The sequence below is a fragment of the Neoarius graeffei genome, chromosome 2 (genome assembly GCF_027579695.1).
Source record: "Neoarius graeffei isolate fNeoGra1 chromosome 2, fNeoGra1.pri, whole genome shotgun sequence".
Lineage (NCBI taxonomy): Eukaryota > Metazoa > Chordata > Actinopteri > Siluriformes > Ariidae > Neoarius > Neoarius graeffei.
This window is the reverse complement of record NC_083570.1, coordinates 2,465,761-2,489,410: the sequence shown is the minus strand read 5'-3', so window position 1 is coordinate 2,489,410 and position 23,650 is coordinate 2,465,761. Positions and strand designations below refer to the sequence as shown.

At 41.6% G+C, this 23,650-nt stretch overlaps 2 protein-coding genes across 2 annotated transcripts; one reads left to right on the top strand and one right to left on the bottom strand.

The window, feature by feature from the left end:
• Positions 1–2,707: 2,707 nt before the first annotated feature.
• LOC132871495 (piggyBac transposable element-derived protein 4-like) lies at positions 2,708–5,130 on the bottom strand. The gene is made up of 2 exons (XM_060905692.1): positions 3,997–5,130; positions 2,708–3,828 (listed from the first exon to the last, which is right to left on the bottom strand). The coding sequence occupies exons 1-2, from the start codon at positions 4,757–4,759 to the stop codon at positions 2,861–2,863; spliced, it is 1,731 nt and encodes a 576-aa protein (XP_060761675.1). The 5' UTR covers positions 4,760–5,130; the 3' UTR covers positions 2,708–2,860.
• Positions 5,131–6,398: 1,268 nt separating this feature from the next.
• LOC132871490 (trace amine-associated receptor 13c-like) lies at positions 6,399–7,448 on the top strand. The gene has a single exon (XM_060905678.1). The coding sequence runs from the start codon at positions 6,399–6,401 to the stop codon at positions 7,446–7,448; it is 1,050 nt and encodes a 349-aa protein (XP_060761661.1).
• The last annotated feature ends 16,202 nt before the right edge of the window (positions 7,449–23,650 follow it).

Below are 23,650 nucleotides of genomic sequence, written 5' to 3'. Positions count from 1 at the left end.
TGTGTCCACCAAGACCTTCTGCACATACAACAACAACAAACCCTGGTTCACTGCAAAACTCAGGCAGCTTCGCCAGGCCAAGGAGGAGGCCTACAGAAGTGGGGACAGAGTCCTGTACAAACAGGCCAGAGACACACTGACGAAAGAAGTGAAAGCAGATAAGAGGAGCTATGCTGAAAGGATCAAAAACAGCCTTTCAACCAGTGATCCGGCATCAGTGTGGAGAGGTCTGAAGAACATTACCAATGACAGGGACCATCCCCCAACACTGCAATGAACCATCAACTGGCTGAAGAGTTGAATGTGTTTAACTGCAGATTTGACACATTCACACCTCTCCCCCTTCAGACATTAAAGACCCATTCACACCCCCTGCTATTCTGCCTCCTCTTGCCTCTGACCCCACACCAGCACTTAAGATCTGTGAAGAGGATGTTTGTCAGCTTTTTTGCAGACAAAAGATCAGGAAGGCACCTGGCCCAGACGGTGTGTCACCCTCCTGTCTGAAGGTCTGTGCTGATCAGCTGGCCCCCGTCTTCACCCAGATCTTCAATAGATCCCTGGAGCTGTGTGAAGTCCCCCCATGCTTCAAATGCTCCACAGTAATCCCGGTTCCCAAGAAAACCACCATCACAGGACTGAATGACTACAGGCCTGTAGCCCTCACATCTGTAGTCATGAAGTCCTTTGAGAGACTGGTGTTGTCACACCTGAAGGACATCACAGACCCCCTGCTGGACCCCCTGCAGTTTGCCTACTGGGCAAACAGGTCAGAGGATGATGCAATCAATATGGGACTGTACTACATCCTGCAACACCTTGACTCTGTAGGGACGTACGCCAGAATCCTGTTCGTGGACTTCAGTTTGGTGTTCAAGACCATCATTCCAGATATCCTTCACACCAAGCTCACCGTGCCCTCCTCCAACTGTCAGTGGATTATAAATTTCCTGACTGACAGGAAGCAGCAGGTGAGGCTGGGGAGCATCACATCCAGCACCCGGACTATCAGCACTGGCGCCCCCCAGGGGTGTGTGCTCTTCCCACTTCTCTCACTGCTCTTCTCCCTTTACACCAATGACTGCTCCTCAAGAGACCCATCTGTTAAACCCCTGAAATTTGCAGATGACACAACGGTCATCAGCCTCATCCGAGATGGTGATGAGTCTGCATACAGATGGGAGGTTGAATGGCTGGTCTGTTGGTGCGGTCAGAACAGTCTGGAGCTGAACATGCTCAAAACTGTGGAGATGACAGTGGACTTTAGGAGGAGCACCCCCACCCTGCCGCCTATCACCATCACCAACAACATTGTGACTGGTGTTGAAAACTTCAGGTTTCTGGGTTCCACAATCTCCTGGGATCTGAAGTGAGAGACCAACACAGTCACCATCATCAAAAAGGCCTAGCAGAGGTTGTACTTTCTGCGCCAGCTCAGGAAGCTCAACCTGTCTATGGAGCTGCTGACACAATTCTACTCTGCCATAATTCAGTCTGTTCTCTGCTCTTCCATCACTGTTTGGTTTGGATTGGTCACCAAACAGGAGAAGAACAGACTGCAATGGACAATAAGGTTTGTGGAGAAAATTATTGGTGTCAGCCTACCCTCCATCCAAGACCTGTACCTGTCCAGAGTCAGGAAACAGGCAGGTAACATCTCTGCATGTACATAGCTTTTTGTTTTTGTGTACACTTTTTATCTGTTTGTACTGAGCTAAGTGAAACCGGAGTCAAATTCCTCATGTGTGTTCACATATCTGGCAAATAAAGTTTATTATTATTATAATTATTATACTGTTCTTACTCATCAGGTGACATTGGGCATACCTAACAACCTGTGTTTTCTCTCTCTTCCTCCCACCATCTGTCCCTCTGAGTTACATGTCAATCCTGAGATTGAGATGCTGACCTCTTCTGCTCCTCGGACCTACAGTACCTGATCCATCCAGATGCCCAGTGTCTGGCTGGAGTCTCATCACATCGCTCCTGTGGAGGATGGCCCCATATGGACAGTTGAAAGTCACACTTGGAAGATGCTCTGGACACTTACAGTAATGCTTTTATGGCTGAGGACTACAATTGACTTGTTAACTTTAGGACTGCAGTTGTCATGAACAGTTTTGTGCTCAAGTTTCCATCAATGAAGAGTTATAACATCAGTGACACAGACTTCATATTAAAACTGTTAAAAATGTTAGACTCATGTCGTCTGTTATCACTCAAATGAAGATGGGTTCCCTTTTGAATCTGGTTCTTATTGAGGTTTCTTCCTCATGTCATCTGAGGGAGTTTTTCCTTGCCACTGTTGCCATAGGCTTGCTCAATGGGGATAGATTAACCCTTACATACTGTTCATATTCCATGCCTTCATGGTATGGTCTGGGTCAATTTTGACCCAGGCAAAGAATACCCTACTAATAAGAGTCCACACCCAATTTTGAGCTCCATAACTTTTTAAAACATATAAATGACCAATCTGACATTAATAAATGGTTGATTAATCCTTAATCAATGTTTCAGAAAGCAGAGAGAGTGTATTTTTTATATATTTACACTACCCGATTTTGGATAGAAACATCTTTCACACATTCTTTTTTACCTAAGACATGAAAACATAATAGTCATAATGATGTTAATATATTTTATTGAAAGTACAGTTTGCAAAAAACATTTAAGAAGAAGAGGATTTAGTTTATAATAACCCAGTACAACCACTGGAACATTGAACACCGTCCCCATTGTCTTAACACCAAAAAACTCTCCATAACTACCAATGCAATAACACATTCATTAATTATATAAATTCAGTATGAATTCAACATCAGCAGTTAGAACATAAATCACATCATCCACAACAATATTACTGTGTGCATTCAAAGCAGTAGTGTGACACCTTGTGTGTGTGGGCCTTGCATATGTGTTTCCTACATTTGCAGCAGGTTGTCCCGGTCTTGCAGTGTTTTTTTGGTGGGCAGAAGTTGCACCTCTTTCTTTTCTGTCCCCTTCTGTTGTCTTCATGTGGGACATCAGTGCCAGTGCCAGGCTGAGGTGGCTGTACTGCTCTTACCAGTGCGGCAGAAGCTGCTGTGCGAGGAAGGTGTTGCCGCTTTTGCATGCATGGAGTCACGAGAGCCTTTCCAAGTTCCTCCAAAAAGTGCCTCCTCCAGTTCCTCACGCTTGCCCTCCAGGTAGGGTTTAGCTCTCTCCAGATCACAAACGAGTTGTAGGTGGATATGTCAATGATATTATGAAATATAGCAAGAGGCCAGCGGGCGGTCCTCCTCTTGCAGCTGTATGTGCCTGTCACTTTATCAAGATTGTCCACTCCACCTTTGTTGGCATTATATTCAAGTATCATGGTGGGTTTTCTGTCCTCCCAAGTACTGATCTCTGCGGCCTTGTGCAATGTGCTCATTAGGATGACATTCTTGTTCTTCTTTGGCATGTATGAAACAACTGTGGTGTCATGGGTGAAAGCAAACTTCGATGAAAATACCTCTCTCCCTCTTGTTGTCACCAGAGTGGGGGGTAGCTCAGGTTTGTTCCGTCTCACTGTGCCAACCATTGTCATCTTCTTCTTTAGGAGCTCCTGACCAAGCTCATAAGAGGTGAAAAAGTTGTCACATGTCACATTGTGTCCTCTTAGCCCTTCTGTCATCTCTAGCACAACACGCTTGCCCTGTTTTCTCTCTGGGGTTCCCCCAGCTGGCTTCCCAGTATATACTTGCATATTCCAAGCATAACTGGAACGTGCATCACAAGCTGCCCATAGCTTTATGCCATATTTCCCTGGCTTGCTAGGCATGTACTGCCGAAAAGGACAGCGACCTGGAAAAACATGAAAAGGAGGGAAACAATTTACTTTCAAAATGTTATGTTTATGAATGGAATTGTATGTATGTGTATGTGTGACTCTAGCCATTTCATTTCACAACCAACGGCATGTATATACAGAAACTATAATTTATTTAGCCTATAGTAAAATGCAAATCCTACCTCTGAATGGAACCAATCTTTCATCCACTGTCACCTCAGGACCAGGGTTGTACATTAGAGGTAGCCGTTCTACCCACTTGTCCCAGACATCCCTGATTGCTGCCAGTTTGTCAGTGACACGTCGCACAGGTCTTGTCTCTCGATTATCAAATCTGATGACTGCTGATATGGTACGGAACATCTCTAGGGACATGGTGGCACGAAATATTGGTCTTCCTGTGTCAGCATTCCAGAGACTGGAAGCAGCCTCACCCTTTGACCTGTAAACGCCAGCCAGTATTAGAAGCCCTATGTAGGCATGCAGCTGAGTCACATCTATGGTCTTCCACGCTTGACCATACCGTTTGATCCCTTCCCTGTTTGTCATTTCAATGACAATTCTTTCAATGGCTACAGGAAGGAAGAGCTGGAACGTTGACAGAATGCCAAATGCTTGGGAAATAGCCAGTCTTGTGGGTCCTGGAGTCATTCGAATGACATTTTCCCCTGCCATCCTCCCTGCAACTGTATGAGGAAGTGAGGACCAAATGATGGCATTGTTTTTCGACATGACTGTCTCCCCCACTGCCTGCTCATTTTCTTCATCATTGGCATCATCATCATCATCATCATCATCATCGTCGTCGTCGTCATCATCAGAGTGACTGTAATCAGAGTTTTCCTCTAATTGGTCTTCTTGCTCTGACACATCCTCGTCCAAATCACTGTCTTCATCTTGGAAGATTAGATCAAGTACTTCTTGTACAGTATGTCTCTCCACCATATTCTCTGTAAATATCAGTGCTGTATGATCTGATGACCACTCAACTCCTCTTTATATAGGTCTATAGATTTTGTTACATTTCTGGTGCAGGTGCAGAAATCTCACGCCTGTTTCAAGGCACCCTCTGACCTCATATGACCTCTGTTCCTTATGTTTACTATGTATGATCACTGTGCAACTGTTTTTTTCACTGTTTCGAGATTCCCCATGACTCTTCAAAAACTAACAGGTACATGTTCCTATGGAAACCATATTTTCTGTGAGAAAATATGGTGGGAACATGTAAAGTTCCCGAGACAGGTTCAAGTCCCCCCTTGAACACTGTCATAACTGTCCCATAAGTGATATACAAGAACATGGCATGTACTGTCCCTCCCCTCCCACCCTTTACCATGATTTAACACACTCTGGGAAGTTTAAAAGACATTCAAATGAATATGGGTCAATTTTGCCCCAGAACAGCCTAAGTGTACAAAAAATTGTAACCCCCTGTAAAATTATACCAGTTTAAAATATTTTCAGTTTTGTGTATTTTGGATCACTTTAGGAAAAGTCATACGATATCAGGCCAAAAAAATGACATTTAGGGTATTTTTATTGCTGTCAAATGTTAAAATGGGTCAAATTTGACCCAAACAGTATGTAAGGGTTAAGGATAAATTTAGCTCATGTTTAAAGTCATTAAAATTCTGTAAAGCTGCTTTGCGACAATGTCTATTGTTAAAAGCGCTATAAAAAATAAACTTGCCTTGACATGACTTGAATGATCAGTGGTGTCAAAAACTGCACTAAAGTCAAGCAACACAAGCATGGAGACACAGCCCTGATCAGAGGCCAGTAGTAGGTCATTTACTACTTTAACCAGTGCTGTTTCTGTGCTCTGATGAGGTCTAAATCCTCACTGACACATTTCATGGATGTTATTCCTATGTAGATAAGAGTATAACTGCGGTACCACAGCTTTTTCTTGGAACTTGGAGATAAAGGTGAAGTTTGATATTGGTCTATAATTGCACAATTGAAAGTGTTCAAGGTCAGGTTTTTAAAATTGGGTTTCGATAACTGCTAGTATATAAATAATACATATGTATGTCTAGCAGCACGAAGAGGTTTTCTATACTTCAAGAGGCTCTCCTCCCATGCTAATTGGAATGCTACCAATTTTGTTTGACACCATTTACGTTCAAATTTTGAGTGGTCTGTTTTCATGTGCATGTGTGATCATTATACCAGGGTGCTTCCTATGATTTCCAACAGGTCAGTACATTTTAGTATGGCTTCAGGTCCTTTATAACAATTGAAATAATGTAAAAAATAATTAAACTTGCTGTAAACAATTTACTGCTTACGAATGCTGTTTTACAGCATTGGATTTTGCTAGTTAGTTATGTGATCAGTCCATTTATGAGATATTTGATATTTTAGGCAAAATGTGTTTGTTGTACAAATTAGATAGGTATGTGTTTGCATCGCAATTGCAACTTTACTCCTATTGGACCACTATCTCCCAGTTGGTATGTGATGTAAATATAACTTTCAGCACTTCTTTGGGGAGATGAGGATCATTTCATACATGATTGTTTAAGACTGCATGTCCACATATTTGTTCCAGATGCTTTCAACAGATTCATGTTAAAGGATGCCAGAAGCTCTAAATTCATCATTACTAGAAGAAGCAGAATTGAAAACATACTGTTTTCCTGAATCAAATGTCTCTTGTTTGAAAGCTTCTTACAACTTGGGAACTAAAACTGTGTTATATTTAGTACTGGTGTTTGCAATGATTCTTACTATTCTCGGTAACTCTGTTGTCATTATCTCAATAGCTCATTTTAAACAACTTCATACACCAACAAATATTTTGTTAATGTCTCTGGCACTTGTGGACCTGCTTCTAGGAATCACAGTTATGCCATTCAGCATGATCAGGTCTGTAGATGGCTGCTGGTACTACGGTGAAGGATTCTGTTTTTTACACTCTAGTTTTGACATGTTCCTCACAACTACATCAATTTTTCATCTGATTTCTGTTGCTACAGATCGATATGAAGCTGTGTGCAATCCACTTAAATACACTACAAGAGTAACTATATCTGTTGCATGGCTTATGGTAGCTATAAGTTGGATTACAGCTGCAGTGTATTCATATGGCCTCCTGTGTTCAAAAGCAAATGTGGAAAACTTAGATGAATACATTGCATCTATAAGTTGCCTGGGATATTGTGGCCTTTTGTTCAATGCACTATGGGCACCATTGGATACATGTATATGTTTCTTTATCCCATGCTCTGTTATGTTTTGTCTGTATGCACAAATATTTTTCATTTCAAAAAAACATGCAAAGAAAATGGATGAGGTGAAGCAGGGCAGAAATGATGTGAACTTAACCAAGTTCTCTCAAAGAGTAAAACATGAGAACAAAGCAGCAAAAACTCTTGGCATTGTTGTAGGAGCTTTCATTTTTTGTTGGATGCCATTTTTTACCACCTCACTGATTGATCCTTATGTTCACTTTGCCACTCCAGTAGTCCTTTTTGATGTGTTTGTCTGGTTGGGTTACATTAATTCAGCTGTAAACCCCATTATATATGGGCTTTTCTATCCATGGTTCAGGAAGACACTGTATCTCATTGTTACTCTAAAAATATTTGCCCCTCACTCATCTGACATAAAGGTTTATGCAGCATAAAAGCAAGCAGGAATTGTTTACTTATGCATCATTATAACATGCATTTAAAATAACCAATACTATTTTATACTGAAGTTATTACACTGACAGTTTTCATATCTTTTAATTTACCCTCTCTTATTTTCTTAAACCATTACTTGAACATAACCGTTTCTTTTTTTTTTTTTTGAGGAAAACCTTGTCCAACAATTAGGTTTGTGTGGTAGATCAGTAGGCATTTTGTTGTTTTTTTTCACAGTTATCTTGAATGGTTTTCAGTAAAAATTTGTATATTTCATATATTTTTTGTAATTTAACTCATTCACTGGATTACAATGTCATTTCATAAGTTACGGTAATTAGTAAGCAGTTTTGTAATCAATGATAAACACAATGCAGTGTTTTTTTTTTGTTTGTTTGTTTGGTTTGATTTTTTTCTGGCAATAAATAATCATAGTTCACCCACACATGCTTATATACAGCATTAAAATTGCTAGGAGTAAAAACATATATATTATCTTGCAGAATAAGTTGGGACAGTGTAAAAAAACCTGAGAACTTACCTTCCCTACTGATCTTGGTTTATGCTTCAGTAAACCATTTAAGAGAATGGGTTTATAATTTTCAGAATGTTCATTTTGATATTTTATAACAGAATGAATGTTTTCATGCAATTATTTGTGTTAAATTATTGCTAATAATTAGTGATAGTCCTGGATATGACTTTAAGCTTCAACCGATGTTGAGTCTCAGGTCCAGGAGGACTTGAGTAATGGGGAAAGTGGAGTTACCCCTTAATCACCATTGCTCCCAGATCCATTCTGACCTGGAGTGGTAGCACCTGCCTAGGTTCCAACTCTAGTTTCAATAGTACATCATCAATAAGGCACTGGCAGCAGGGTGCTTTTTGGTGCATTCTGGCAGATGAACCCAAAAGGATCAATGGCACACCACCAGATGGCATGTGGAAGAGCCACTCAAATGGCTAATGGATGGCATCACTCGGCAAGTCAGTTGTCACTGTGGGGCAACTTCCATACCCATTAGGTCTGTGGCACTTTTGTGCACCACTTGGCATCAGGCCTGGAGGTCCAGAGAGACAACACAATAGGGGGTACAACATTGTTTGTCTTACCTTACTGTGCAAGGCACTTTGTTAGGAGAGTTCACAAGGCCAGGCCTTCCATGGTGACTTGGCTGGGCCATTTGGACCGCCGCTGCAGACGGCTCTGTTGCTCTGCTGCAGGCCTCATTGCCCATCTGTGCTTCTGCACATCCTAATGAATCAGTCATCATCACTAGCAATGGACAGCTGATGAATAATTAGTAGATAGATTTCCCTGTGCCTTTGTTTAATTATTAATATATATATATATTTTAATTTTCACTTAATTTGATTATTTAATTATTATAGATATAACAATAACCAAAATGGATTTATAGTGGATTAGATCAGTACCTTTGAGCAGAGGTTCTCAAAACATGTTGCAAATGGGGACACTTTCCAGAGTAAAAGAATTTCCATAGACACCCTTTTAATCAAGGTACAAATTTTATTTTAAAAACAGTAGGGCAAATATTACCAAAATATAAATACATTCAACCCATTTGAGCATTTTATTCCTTAGAATAAATTTAACATTTTTATACTCGTATTTTAGTTATTTGATTATTAGTTATTCAAGTGTTTAATTAATTAGTCTTACAACTATCCATCCATTATCCGTAACCACTTATCCTGTGTGGAGTCATGGGCAAGCTGGAGCATATCCCAGCTGACTATGGGTGAGAGGAGGGGTACACCCTGGACAAGTCACCAGATCATCACCAGGATGACACATAGAGGCAAACAACCATTCACACTCACATCTACAGTCAATTTAGCTCCACCAGTGAACCTAACTTGCATGTCTTTGGACTGTGGGGGAAACCAAGCACCCAGAGGAAACCCATGCAAACATGGGGAGAACATGCAAACTCCACACAGAAAGGCCCCCATCAGCCACTGGACTCAAACCCAGGACCTTCTTGCTGTGATGCGACAGTGCTAACCACTACACCACTGTGCCAGCTCTTACAACTATGGCAACTGAATAAATAAAAGCACAATGATCTTTATACAAGTATATCATAATTTCTACCTCCATCATGTGACTTAATAAAACAATAGAGTCAGGGAGCTTATGGATATAGTACTGTACATCACAGATCCCCTGGGGGTCTCTCTTTGAGAAACATGGCCTTAGGCTACATTATGGCTTATGGCAAATGGAGAATACACAACACCAAGCTGGCAGGATGTGGCATGAAATTTCTTATGTTTGGCCATAAAGCTGAAAAACAGCTGGTACCAGGCAGAATGAAAATACTTTATGGTGCTCTTCAAGAACAAGAAAGTCAAAGATTTAGCCAACACCAGAGGTAAAAACAAAATGAGAGTGAATTTGAGCAAGCTGTTGTACTTTTGGCACCTTCACCATCCCTATTATTTAAATGTAAAGACAGACATCATCACAAACATCTATGAATGGAAGTAATACATATACTTGAAAAGAACTGTAGGGCTTGACAAGATTCCAGGTATACCAGAGATACCAATATTGATGAAAAACTGATAGGGCTGCAAGCAAACAGAAAATGACACTTCTGTCTGTCCTCAGCAAATATTCTAAAGTATTTTATTTAAGTTGGTATGTAATATGCTGAATGCAATTTATCCTATTCTGATGGATCGCTGAATTTCCATAAGTTACTGTTATCATTATTATCATGCATGTAGAGACCACAACAATTTTAGTTCCAATTAGAAATAGTAGTAGCCAACTGAAAAAGATATCTGTTTAGCATGCTTGAAACTGGTACAGTCTGGTCTGATTGCTACTTTTTTTGGCTAGTTCTAGTAAATCCTTGAAATTTATCTTTGCTCACACATCTGCTCCCTGCTTAATTAAAGTTATCTTGACTGGTAATGTCTCTCTTCTTTTATAAGGTTATCCTGACCAATTATGTAATGCTCCATCACCCACTGATGTAACCTTGTCATACATAGATAACTTAGCTTCATCAATTAAATCTTCAAATCATATAGTTACAACACATTATTGAATCCCCTCCAAAGAATCACCACCTTAACAAGCAATTCAAGACCCCAATGAAATGGCACAGAAGGAGCTGCAGGAGAGAGCAGGAAACCAGGGCCTCCTCCTGGAGCCAGACCTGGGAGGGGAGCTCGCCAGCGAGTGTCTGGTGGCCGGGCCTTGGCCCATGGTGCCCGGCCGGACACAGCCCAAAGAAATTACATGGAGCTGCTGCCATGTGGGCTCACCACCCGCAAGGACAGGCACCAGGGACAGGTGAATTGTGAGTCTGGTGGCAGGCAAAGGTGGGAGCCTGGGCATGCTGATCCTCGGCACCGCAGACTAGTGATTGGGATGTGGAACATCACCTCTCTCCTGGGGAAGGAACTGGAGCTGGTGCAGGAGGCAGAGTGGTACCAACTAGGTATATTTAGGCTCGCCTCCATGCATAGCCCTGGTTCTGTAGCCAAACTCCTGAAGAGGGGGTGGACTTTCTCCTTTTCAGGTGTTGCCCATGGTGAGACGTGCCAGGCAGGTGTGGGGATACTCAGGAGCCCCCAGCTGAGCGCCGCTCTGTTGGAGTTCTCCCCGGAGAATGAGGGTCACCTCTATACGATTGCAAGTTGCTGAGAGGAAAACTGTGACTGTTGTTTGTGCTTATGCACCAAACAGTAGTGCAGAGTATTTGGCCTTCTTGGAGTCACTGGGTGGTGTCCTGGAAGGGGTGCCAACTGGGGACTCCATAGTTCTGCTGGGGGACTTCAACGCTCACATGGGCAATGATGGAGAAACCTGGAGGGTGGTGATTGAGAGGAACGGCCTGCCTGATCTAAACCCAAGTGGTGGTTTGTTGTTGGACTTCTGTGCTCATCATGGATTGGCCATAACAAACACCATGTTCAAGCATAAGGTGGTTCAAAAGTATACCTGGTACAAGAACACCTTAGGCCAAAGAATGATAATTGGCTGTGCAGTCATATACAACCCCAATTCCAAAAAAGTTGGGACAAAGTACAAATTGTAAATAAAAATGGAATGCAATAATTTACAAATCTCAAAAACTGATATTGTATTCACAATAGAACATAGACAACATATTAAATGTCGAAAGTGAGACATTTTGAAATTTCATGCCAAATATTGGCTCATTTGAAATTTCATGACAGCAACACATCTCAAAAAAGTTGGGACAGGGGCAATAAGAGGCTGGAAAAGTTAAAGGTACAAAAAAGGAACAGCTGGAGGACCAAATTGCAACTCATTAGGTCAATTGGCAATAGGTCATTAACATGACTGGGTATAAAAAAAAGCATCTTGGAGTGGCAGCGGCTCTCAGAAGTAAAGATGGGAAGAGGATCACCAATCCCCCTAATTCTGCGCTGACAAATAGTGGAGCAATATCAGAAAGGAGTTCGACAGTGTAAAATTGCAAAGAGTTTGAACATATCATCATCTACAGTGCATAATATCATCAAAAGATTCAGAGAATCTGGAAGAATCTCTGTGCGTAAGGGTCAAGGCCGGAAAACCATACTGGGTGCCCGTGATCTTCAGGCCCTTAGACGGCACTGCATCACATACAGGCATGCTTCTGTATTGGAAATCACAAAATGAGCTCAGGAATATTTCCAGAGAACATTATCTGTGAACACAAGTCACCGTGCCATCCGCCGTTGCCAGCTAAAACTCTATAGTTCAAAGAAGAAGCCGTATCTAAACATGATCCAGAAGCACAGACGTCTTCTCTGGGCCAAGGCTCATTTAAAATGGACTGTGGCAAAGGGGAAAACTGTTCTGTGGTCAGACGAATCAAAATTTGAAGTTCTTTATGGAAATCAAGGACGCCGTGTCATTCAGACTAAAGAGGAGAAGGATGACCCAAGTTGTTATCAGCGCTCAGTTCAAGAGCCTGCATCTCTGATGGTATGGGGTTGCATTAGTGCGTGTGGCATGGGCAGCTTACACATCTGGAAAGACACCATCAATGCTGAAAGGTATATCCAGGTTCTAGAGCAACATATGCTCCCGTCCAGACGACGTCTCTTTCAGGGAAGACCTTGCATTTTCCAACATGACAATGCCAAACCACATACTGCATCAATTACAGCATCATGGCTGTGTAGAAGGGTCCGGGTACTGAACTGGCCAGCCTGCAGTCCAGATCTTTCACCCATAGAAAACATTTGGCGCATCATAAAACGGAAGATACGACAAAAAAGACCTAAGACAGTTGAGCAACTAGAATCCTACATTAGACAAGAATGGGTTAACATTCCTATCCCTAAACTTGAGCAACTTCTCTCCTCAGTCCCCAGACATTTACAGACTGTTGTAAAGAGAAAAGGGGATGTCTCACAGTGGTAAACATGGCCTTGTCCCAACTTTTTTGAGATGTGTTGTTTGTCATGAAATGTAAAAATCACCTAATTTTTCTCTTTAAATGATACATTTTCTCAGTTTAAACATTTGATATGTCATCTATGTTCTATTCTGTATAAAATATGGAATTTTGAAACTTCCACATCATTGCATTCCGTTTTTATTTACAATTTGTACTTTGTCCCAACTTTTTTGGAATCGGGGTTGTAATTAGATCTGTGGCCATATGTTTTGGACACTTGGGTGAAGAGAGGAATCGAGCTGTCACCTGATCACCACCTGTTGGTGAGTTGGATCAGATGGTGGGAGAACTTACTGGACAGACCTGGCAAACCCAAGTGTGTAGTAAGGTGAACTGTGAATGCCTGATGGAGTCCTCTGTTCATGAATTCTTCAATTCCCACCTTGGAAGAGCTTTTTGTGCATCCCAGGGGAGACTGGGGACACGGAATCTGAATGGACCATGTTCAAAGCCTCCATTGTAGAGGCGACTGGTAGGAACTGTGGCCAAAAGGTCACCGGTGCCTGTTGTGGCGGTAACCTAAGAACCCACTGGTGGAAACCAGTGGTGAAGGAAACCGTCAAGCTGAAGAAAGAGGTCTTTCGGGCTTGGTTGTCCCAGTGGTCCCTTGAGGCAGCAGGCAGGTACTGGAAGGCCAGAAGGGCTGCAGCTTCAGCAGTTGCTGAAGCAAAACCCTGGGTGTGGGAGGAGTTTGAGGAGGCCATGGAGAAGGAAAATGGTGGCGTGCTCCCTCTGGGTTGGGAATGAGTTGCTGCCCCAAGTGAAGGAGTTCAAGCATCTCAGGGTCTTGTTCGCAAGTGATGGTAAAATGGAGTGTGAGATGAACAGGCAGATTAGGGGGGAATCAGCTGTAATGCGGGCATTGTACTGGTCCATCATGGTGAAGAGGGAGCTGAGCTGGAAGGCAAAGCTTTCGATTTATCAGTCAATCTATGTTCCACCCCTCACCTATGGTCATGAGCTTTGAGTAGTGATCAAAAGGATGAGATTGCAGATGCAAGTACTGAAATGAGCTTTCTCTGTAGGGCGGCTGGGCTCACCCTTAGAGATCGGATGAGGAGCTCAGACATTCGGAGGGATCTCAGAGTAGAGCTGCTGCTCCTTCATGTTGAAAGGAGTCAGCTGAGGTGGTTCGGGCATCTGATGAGGATGCCTCCTGGGTGCCTTCCTTTGGAGGTTTTCCAGGCACATCCAACTGGGAGGAGACCTTGGGGTAGACCCAGAACATACTGGAGAGATTATATATCTCATCTGGCCTGGGAGTGCTTTGGGATCCCCAAGGATGAACTGGAAAGCATTGCTGGGGAGAGGGATGCCTGGAATACCCTGCTTACTGTAGTCTGCTGCCACCATGACCTGACTTCAGATAAGTGTAAGAAAATGGATGGATGGATGGATGGATGGATGGATGGATGGATGGACATTCTTGAATGTGGATATACTAGTATATATATACACTCACATTTGTCTGACAATAAATATGATTCCTTTTTTTTACTTTTTTATTGATTTATTTACATATACAAAGAACATGAGATCATCATGGGTGTTACAGTTAAAAACAAAATATTACTTTACACGTACATTATGGTATAATGTCATACTTTTCAAGGTGCATACACAATCCATTTTTCCCAGCGTTCTGTACATTTCTCCAACTGAAGTCTTAAAACAAAGGTAAGTCTCTCCATACAGTAAATTTCTTTAATGATCCCGCACCACTGGCCCAATGTTGGAGGATCAAGTTGCAACCATTTTCTGGTTATAGCTTTCCTACTACTTGCCAAAAGTATCTTCAATAGGTATTTATCCTTCTGTAGAACTGTTTCTGGTATTTTACCTAGATATAAAGTAACAAAAGATAAGTCTAAATCCACCCCTATTATTTTATTTATCTCGGTAGCCACCTCCCTCCAGTATGACTGGATTTTTGGACAGGCCCAAAAAACATGGAAGTGATTAGCCATAGAGGTTCCACACTGTCTCCAAGAGAAGCCTCTGCTCTGTGTGCCTGTTTACAGTGCTGTTAATTTAGGAGTTATAAAAAATCTCACTACATTCTTCCAGCAGAACTCTCTCAACGATCTCGAGTTTGCGGTGGTCGCTTGTGTCTCACATATTTCCATCCAGATCTCTTCTGATATTTGTGTTTCTGACTCCCTCTCCCATTTTTGTTTAATGGATATCGTAGAGTGTTTTTAGAGGCTTGTATACTTCTTCTTGAGACCAAGTTTTTATTGTCTTTTTTTGGTATGCATCATGAAATATAGAAATCAGATTGTATTCCCTCTCCTCTTCGAGTCGTAATTTTTTTATTATAATAGTCTCTGACTTGCAGATATCTATGGAAGTCCTGCTTTTCCAGTCCAAATGTATCTGAAATGAATTCATAACTCTGAAATGTACTGTTTGAGGTAAGGGAACAAAAAGAAGTGATACCTCTCCCAACCCACTGTTTAAAGCCCTTGTCCAATCTAGCAGGTTCAAATTCTGGATCATATGCTACCCAATTCAAGACCCTAGCCTGTTTCTCTATTTGTAACTTCCTCAAAACCTTAAACCATAGCTTAAGAGTAAATAAAGTCCATTGATTCAAGCTGTTATAATGTTTTTCAGCTTGGCTTTTATTTCCTATTATAGATTGTATTGGAATTTTTATCTGCTTAATTTCCAAGTATTTCCATTTGGATTCATAATTTGGAGCACACCAGCATACCAAGGGTTACAATTGTGCAGCGTAATAATAATCCTGTAAGCATGGTAAAGCTCTTCCTCCCTTCTCTTTTTTCAGCTGCAGTGTCTTGAACTGAACCCTAGGCCTTCTACTGTTCCAAATGAACCTTGAGATCCAGGCATTCCACTCATCAAATTGTTTTTGGGGTACCTCCAAAGGCAATGACTGGAAGAGATAAAGATGCCATGGCAACACATTCATTTTAATTATTTATATTCTATTACTCATATCTAGTGGGAGGAGGGTCCATCTAGAGATGTCTGATTTGATATCTTTATTAATGATGCCGTAGTTGTTTTCAAAAAGTTTTGACGTATCTTTAGTAAGGTTTATTCCTAAATATTTTAATTTGGGCGAGTCCCATTTGAAATTGTATTTCCCTTTTGTATCTGGGTGAGGAGTATAATTAAATGTGAGGGTTTGCGTTTTTTGAATATTTAGCTTATATCCAGAATATGAATTATATTTATTTAGTAGGGACATCAATTTAGGGATGCTTGAGACTGGGCTCGTGATAAAAAGCAGAACATCATCTGCAAACATACATGTCTTATGTTCTTCTCCTCTAATTGTAATCCCCTTTATCTCGGAGTCCTCTCTAATTGCTTGAGCCAAGGGTTCAATAAATAATGCAAATAGGGTCGGACTCAGGGGACAGCCCTGTCATGTCCCTCTTTCTAAATAAATAGTTTGCGACAAGTGTCCATTAACTCTAATCCTGGCTGTTGGTGAGAAGTATAACGCTCTAATACATTTATTAAAGCCATCTTTGAAGCCGAATCTTGCAAGTACCCTGTATCGATATTCCCATCCCACCGAGTCAAATGCCTTTTTGGCGTCTGGGCTGACCAACATTGCACTGATGTTTTCTGATGTAATATGACTCACCACTTGCAATGTTCTCCTTAAATTATCCTGTGTCTGTCTATTTAACACAAAGCCTGTTTGGTCTAAATCTACCAGCTCCAGAACAATAGTTTCCAGTCTCTTAGATAGAATTGAAGTGAACAATTTATAGTCTACGTTCAAGACTGATATTGGTCTGTATGAGCTGCATTCTTTTTTATCTTTTCCTTCTTTTGGGATGATAGAGATAACTGCTTCCTTCCATGAATGGGGGGGGGGGGGGGCTTCCCCTGTTCTCAATGTATGATTAAAACAGTTAAGCAGTACAGGTGTAATTTTAAGTTTAAATGTTTTATACCATTCGGACGGATATCCATCTGAGCCCGGAGCCTTATTTGCTTTCAATCTTGAGATGGCCTTATTCAGTTCTTCTGCTGTTATCTCAGCCATAATTTCTTTATTCTGTTGTTCTCCTATAGATGGTAGGTCTAGTGAACTTAGGAAAGTCTCTATTGTTGTGATATCTGCCATGGTCGGTTGGGTATACAGGTCTTTATCATATAGTTCAAAAGCATGTTGGATATCCTCTGATTTACTGCATACCTTTTGTGTCTTGGGGTTCCTAATCTTATAAATCGCATTCTTTCCCCATTGTTTTTATATCCTCCAGGAAAGTAGTTTCATCGCCCTAGACCCCGTCTCATAATACCTTTGTTTGGTAAATTTGAGTTGTTTTTCAATTTCCTCATCATATATACCATTAATATCTTGTTTAATTTTGTTTATTCTATTTAGTATCTGAGGATCTTTTTGTTGTGTGTCTAATTTCTAATGATTTCATTTCCGCTTGTAGTTCAATAAGTTTTCTCTGTTTTTCCTTTTTCCGAGAGGCTGTGAGGGCAATAATTTTACCTCGAACGACTGCTTTTGCTGTGTCCTATAAAGTATTTGGAGACACCTCTCCATTATCATTATTTTGTAAATATGTGTCAAATTCCTGTTGAATCTATTTCTGTACTGCTTTGTCATTTAAGATGCTCGTATTGAGTCTCCAAAGTGTATTTTTCCGTTGATTAGTTAGTTGCAGGGTTAGGTACACCCCTGAGTGGTCAGATACATCCCTGATCCCTATCTTACAGTCCCTGACTCTGTGCCAGTCTGATTTAGATGTAAATAAGTAATCAATTTGTGAATATACAGAGTGGCATGGGGAATAATAGGTGAATTGTTTTTCTCCTGGATGAGATTCTCTCCACACATCAATCAAACCCAGCTCTGCAAGCATCTGCTGAACTAAAATGGCAGTTGGACTTTTCTTTTGCTGCTGATTAGATGGATCTAATTTAGGCTGAATTTGCACATTAAAATCACCACCAAAAATTAGAATTCCCTGTGTTTCAGAAACTATCAATTCAAATAATTTCTTGAAAAACATTTTTTTTGCTCCCTGGAGGGGCATACACATTAAGTAAATTTACTTCTTCATTGTCGGCACGGTGGTGTAGTGTTTAGCACTGTCGCCTCACAGCAAGAAGGTCCGGGTTCGAGCCCCATGGCCGGCGAGGGCCTTTCTGTGCGGAGTTTGCATTTTCTCCCCGTGTCCGCGTGGGTTTCCTCCAGGTGCTCCGGTTTCCCCCACAGTCCAAAGACATGCAGGTTAGGTTAACTGGTGACTCTAAATTGACCGTAGGTGTGAATGTGAGTGTGAATGGTTGTCTGTGTCTATGTGTCAGCCCTGTGATGACCTGGCGACTTGTCCAGGGTGTACCCCGCCTTTCGCCCGTAGTCAGCTGGGATAGGTTCCAGCTTGCCTGTGACCCTGTAGAAGGATAAAGCGGCTAGAGATAATGAGATGAGACTTCTTCATTGTTTAATTTGCCCTTTACTAAAACAAATCTCCCTTCTTTATCTTTCATTTCTGAAATAAATTCAAAATTTACTGCATTAGGGATCAGTATAGCCACTCCCCTCCTATGGCCTGATTTGTGAGATGAGTAATAGATATTTCGGAAACCAAGTTTTTTAAATTTTTCATGTTCTAAAGAAGACAAATGAGTCTCTTGCCAAAAAACTACCTGCAGTTTTTCTCATTTCATTTTAGCTATAATTTTACTCCTTTTAATCGGATTATGCAGCCCGATGACATTTAGTGTGACTATCTTATACTCCCGATGATGCATACTCTTTTCAACCTTTGTACACCTGTGTAACATTACCCATGATATCCCAAACAGGAACAGTGAACAACAAGACTTAAGAACAAAAACCAAAGACTTCCAAGTCCAAAGTTCAACTAAAACCTCCAGTTGAGAGGAGATCCTTGCATCCATCGAGGGCCTCTCATCAGTATCAAAAATGATACTCTGCATCAGTGACATTCTTTTCAAGCCAGTTTCCCCATAACCGGTATAAAGTTCCATCTTATCAAGCTCTGTAAATAATAATATTAAGTCTCTTTGTAAATTAGCAGAGAGATGAGAATCACAAGTATTACCCTCTCAGGTATATGGGTAGGAATAGGCACTTTTAGGAAACGAAAATAAAATAGGTATAAAAATTCAGCATAGATAAGTTTGAGGAGTTACTTAAACTTTCATAGTAAGTTGGCAAAAATCAAAAACTCAAAAGCCCAAGCATTATTATCTAGGTAGGTCTATGTAATTCTGACTTAGGTAAATTTAGGTAGAAACAGAAAAACTATAGTATTTAACTCTTAAGTATAAGAGTCAACTTAAACAAATCTGGTCACCCACTTTACATGAGGGTCAATAACACTTTTCTTTTGAAGCCCAGTGTTAAAGAAGAAGGTTCAAGCTGGAGGGTTAGTCCCAGATCACATGTTGGTATTTCAATTAACAGTCACTGGGTTTACCTTCTATAGATGTACATGGCTCCAGCCACTCACCCCATGATAGTGCTTATCCGCCCATGGTCCACTACCTGTCTGCGGCGATCTGCACCTGCCTTTTCCCACATTGCCAATCTCCAATGCTTCAGTGCTGCAGAGTCTGGCAAAATTAACATTTTCCATAGGGAACCCTCTCTTCTTTAGGTCTTTAGCCACCTCTGCCGCACTCTCGTAGACCTGAGTGCCGCTGTCAAGATACACCTTCAGCTTAGCTGGATGTGGCGTTTGGAAGCGGATTCCTTTGGCTTTGAGCTCTCTCAATATCCCCACATATGCCTTTCTTTTCTTCTGTATCTTGGGAGGGTAATCTTGATCAAAATAAATCCTTTTTCCCTCGTAGCAGACATCTTTCTTTCTCCACGCAGTATGCAATACCTGCTCTTTCACTCAAAACTCAAGGAAGCAAATCACCAATGATCTAGGCGGTGTGTCTTTGGGAGGCTTTGGGCCAAGTGCCCGGTGGCAGCGCTGTATTCCGAAGTCCATGTCCATGACCGGCGGGCCGACTTCTGATTTTATTAGCTTCATTACAAACTCAGTTAGATTGGACCCCTCTGATTCCTCCGGTACTCCGTATATACGGAGATTGTTCCGGCATGAGTGTGCTTCTAGCTCTGTTAGCTTAGCTTGCAAAGCCTCCTGGTTCTCTAGTGCCTGGGTGAGAGCTTCCTTCACTGCCATGTCCCATTCTTCAATGTCAGATATGTGCTGTTCAGCCTCCGCCACTCTTACTATAGTAGCCTGTAGCTCACCTGTAGCTTCCTGGAGTTTCCGGTTGATTTCTCCTCTAAATTCATTCAACTCCTTCTTCATGTCTTTGCTAAAAAAAAAAGTCGGAATTCACTCATTTCACTTTTAAGATCCAACCTGAGTGCACGAATCTCGTTGTAGATGGCCTGCATGACAGGACTGACTACCTCCTCATTAGCTTCGCCATTGTTCTCATAGCTTTCCTCCTCGCTGTATGTTTCTTCGACGGTCTCTCCTTTATCACATCTTGAGCCTCGCTTACATTTAGTCATTTTTTGTTTATCCCCCTCCATGCTAAATTTCAATACAGTTTTTTTATCTTAAAATTCTTCAAAGGGGATAAATATCCAACCGGTTGGGGACAGGGGTTTTAGGCTGCCATTTGCTTCAGTGCCACCGGAAGTCCCAATAAACATGATTCTGATAAACCATGAATATCTCTGAACAGCTATCTCTGCATCAGTGACTGTTGCTCCCAGATCAATCCATAAAGCAGAATCTCTTAGGCAGCAGAGGTCTACATTCCTAGATCATACTTTGTCAATTCAACCTCCTTCAGTACAGACAGATAAAAACCTATCAGTGTTTTGGGGGCTCATCTGGGATCTCCACATGGCATCGTCTCGTCTCGTCTTCTTCCGCTTATCCGGGACCGGGTCGCGGAGGCAGCAGTCTAAGCATGGAAGCCCAAACTTCCCTTTCCCCAGACACCTCGGCCAGCTCCTCGGGAAGAACACCGAGGCGTTCCCAGGCCAGCCGAGAGACATAGTCCCTCCAGCGTGTCCTGGGTCTTCCCCTGGGGCCTCCTCATGGCATGTCAGAGAATTTTTTTTTTTTCACAAAGTAGCTTGGATTCTGTTCCTCCATCTGGAGATCTGAGACTTGGTTATCCCAATCGCACACATATGTGGATCATATAAATAGTCCTATGGTGTTTCCGAGGGCAGATTGGATGTAATAGATTTGGTTATCCCAATCGCACACATACATGCATTCTTGTCTTACAGTACATCACTGGCTGTCATGAGCTCAAATTGTCAGATTGAGCAGTTTTTCTCCTAAAATTAAAATAAAATCTTGCTCTAGAACAGCTTCTAAAGTGAAGATGAAAAATTCTAGTGACTACTAGATTTCTCTCTAAAATGCTGCATTAGCACTTATTGAACCTGATATTCAGAAATATTTAAAAAATGAATAAAATAATGAACTCCACAAAAGCATATTCATTATAAATTACACATCACTTCAGTAAACTTATGTTAAGTGCTCATCGTTTTGTTATCATACTCTTTTAATCTATTAGGTTGTGCTATTTTGACTAAGTTCAATCATCCTATCTCTTTTGAACAAGGCCGTACTGTTCTATGCACAACAGATAACCTATCTTTTGCTTCAGCTGTTCTCTCTGAGTATGACCTGAAGGATGACATATGTGATACAGGTAGGTCTCTGTTCCACATTTTGAATCAGGTGCCTCAAATTCTCTGGGCGTCTCAGCCCAGTGAAGTTGGACATGTACATATAGTGACAATGCATTCTTGAATGTGGATATATACTCATGTTTGTCCTCCAACAAACCATGAACATCTTTGAACAGCTGTGTCTATATCAGTGACTGTTGCTCCTGGATTGATCCATGAGCAGAGGTCTACACTCCTCGATCATACTTTGTCAATACAACCTCCTTCAGTACAGACAGATCAAAACATATCACCAACAAATAACTATCCATCCATCCATTATCTGTAGCCGCTTATCCTGTTCTACAGGGTTGCAGGCAAGCTGGAGCCTATCCCAGCTGACTATGGGCGAGAGGCGGGGTACACCCTGGACAAGTCCAAGTAAATAACATACTATTCAATATGAAATTATGTTGTTTGTTTCAAATGTTATGTGTTCGGGTTCATATTACCTTTGTTAATTATCTTGATAGAATGTAACTTTCTATAAAATGACAATTATGTGCACAATAAATCACTGTTAAAGGTTTTTTCAAGTGTAGGTCATTCAAAGAATTTTTCCGACACCCAATTATTTTGTTTAGTGGACTGAAGGTACTGAATTTGAATCACAGACTTCCAATTTTATTAGTTTTTTTTTTAATTGAACAGCTAATGAATTTAGTGCCACATGGCTCTAAATTCTTTGCTATTTTTTCCTGCTTCACCATGAACCAATTCAAAATAGTACATCATGCATCACATGGTGGGCTTTCCCCATTCGTGCAAGGCATTGTGGGATACAAATTTGAAACAGGAGAAAAAAATGGAGGACATGAGTGTGTGAATGAAACGTGAAAGACCAACTACAGTAATGGAAAGTGAGAAGAAAAGACGTTATGTTGTGAAGTAAAGGAAACACAGGACCAAATTAATAAATATCGGCGGTCAGCGAGCACCTCGGTGTGATCAGCTGTTTGTTTAGCGACAGAATGATGGAACTGTCAGTGCACGCTCAAAGGTAAACCTGTAGATGGCAGTAATGCAACGCTGTCGATGCCAGCTGCCGTAAAACCCAAAAGAAGAAGGTAAACCTGCGCATGTGCACAAGGACTTCCTCTGTTTGCTTGACTGCGCAAAGCGAGCCATCTCATGCACGTTATTTGCTAGGGAATCCCCTCAAATTAAACAACTTCCCAGCCATAGAATGGCCTGATATTTTGTGAGATATTACAGAAATAAACATATATCACATTGACCACATTTCAGAGGGAACTAAATTTCACAGATTTTATGAACTCAAAAGGCCGTCTCACTTTAAAGAGGATTTTATTGCCACACCCTGCCTCGTGATATATTAGACTAAGTTTCATTTTGTTTTTCTTGTGTTATTTCAACCTTGCTATTAACATTGTGTGGCAGCAGAGGCATGGTTGAGCATTGGCTGTGAACGGCGAGGAGGCAGGCTGAACCACCAGGTAACATGTGATGAGGTGCACCTGTGTCAAGTTACTGGCTGTCTATTAACCTGTGTCTCTGTGTGTCTTTCAGACAGCCAGGAATGAGAGAGAGAGAGCGTGAGCGAGCGAGCGCACTGTATCACCCCAAGTGTGTGTGTTTGTATGCAAGCAGATGTATTCGTCATCACTGAAAAGTGTCAGAAATAAAAGAACTCACCTGTTCTGAAACCTGCTCTGGTTCCTCTGTTCCCTCACAAGTTAAAGCGTTGTTACACATTGATTGCTAAAGTTGTGAAGATTCTGAATTGTAACCTTTGACCCCTCTCTCATTACTACATGCAACAAAAATACATCCATAATACTGCTTGTGGGGTGGCACGGTGGTGTAGTGGTTAGTGCTGTCACCTCACAGCAAGAAGGTCCTGGGTTCGAGCCCCGGGGCCGGCGAGGGCCTTTCTGTGCGGAGTTTGCATGTTCTCCCCGTGTCCGCGTGGGTTTCCTCCGGGTGCTCCGGTTTCCCCCACAGTCCAAAGACATGCAGGTTAGGTTAACTGGTGACTCTAAATTGACCGTGAATGTGAATGGTTGTCTGTGTCAATGTGTCAGCC